The sequence below is a fragment of the Pyrgilauda ruficollis genome, unplaced genomic scaffold (assembly GCF_017590135.1).
Source record: "Pyrgilauda ruficollis isolate IOZ18807 unplaced genomic scaffold, ASM1759013v1 scaffold13206, whole genome shotgun sequence".
Taxonomy (NCBI): domain Eukaryota; kingdom Metazoa; phylum Chordata; class Aves; order Passeriformes; family Passeridae; genus Pyrgilauda; species Pyrgilauda ruficollis.
The window spans coordinates 1-480 of NW_024511663.1; the positions used below are offsets into that span (position 1 = coordinate 1).

A 480-nucleotide genomic window follows, 5' to 3' on the forward strand; every position below is an offset into this window, starting at 1 on the left:
TCCCCCCGTGTCCATCTGGAGCCCCGCCGCTCTGTCCCCCCCCCTCCCCGACCCCTCTCCCGTCGGGGGGGGGGCTCCCCCTTTCCGCCCCTTCCCCACCTCGGGGGGCTTCACCCAGACCTACCCCTCCTTCTTCGGGGGGCTCGACCCTTACCTCTCCCCCCTGCCCCCTCCCCAGGTGGGCGGGCTCAGCCCCCTGGGACCCCCGCCCTGCCTGGCCGCCTCCCCGGCGGGCTTCGGCGCGACCCCCGCGGCTTTCGGGGGGACCCCCGGGCTGGGCTTCGGGGAGTGCCTGGAGCTGAAGGAGCCGGGGGGCGCCTGGAAGGTGAATTTGGGGCCGGGGGAGTGCCTGGAGCTCAAGGAGCAGAGCGGCTGGAGGTTCCAGGTCCTCTAGGGCGGGGGGCGCCGCGCGGGGGCGAGGGCCCCTAATTAACGGCCGGGGGCGCGGATCGCTAATTAATGCCCGGGGGCGCGGATCGT

At 75.0% G+C, this 480-nt stretch overlaps 1 protein-coding gene across 1 annotated transcript; it reads left to right on the forward strand.

Annotated features, from left to right (window-relative positions):
• Positions 1–82: 82 nt before the first annotated feature.
• Positions 83–434, forward strand: LOC121349107 (cone-rod homeobox protein-like; the record flags this gene model as incomplete). Its single annotated transcript, XM_041459208.1, has 1 exon — positions 83–434. A coding segment is annotated over one exon (312 nt), but the record flags the coding sequence as incomplete, so codon positions are not given.
• Between the last annotated feature and the right edge of the window lie 46 nt (positions 435–480).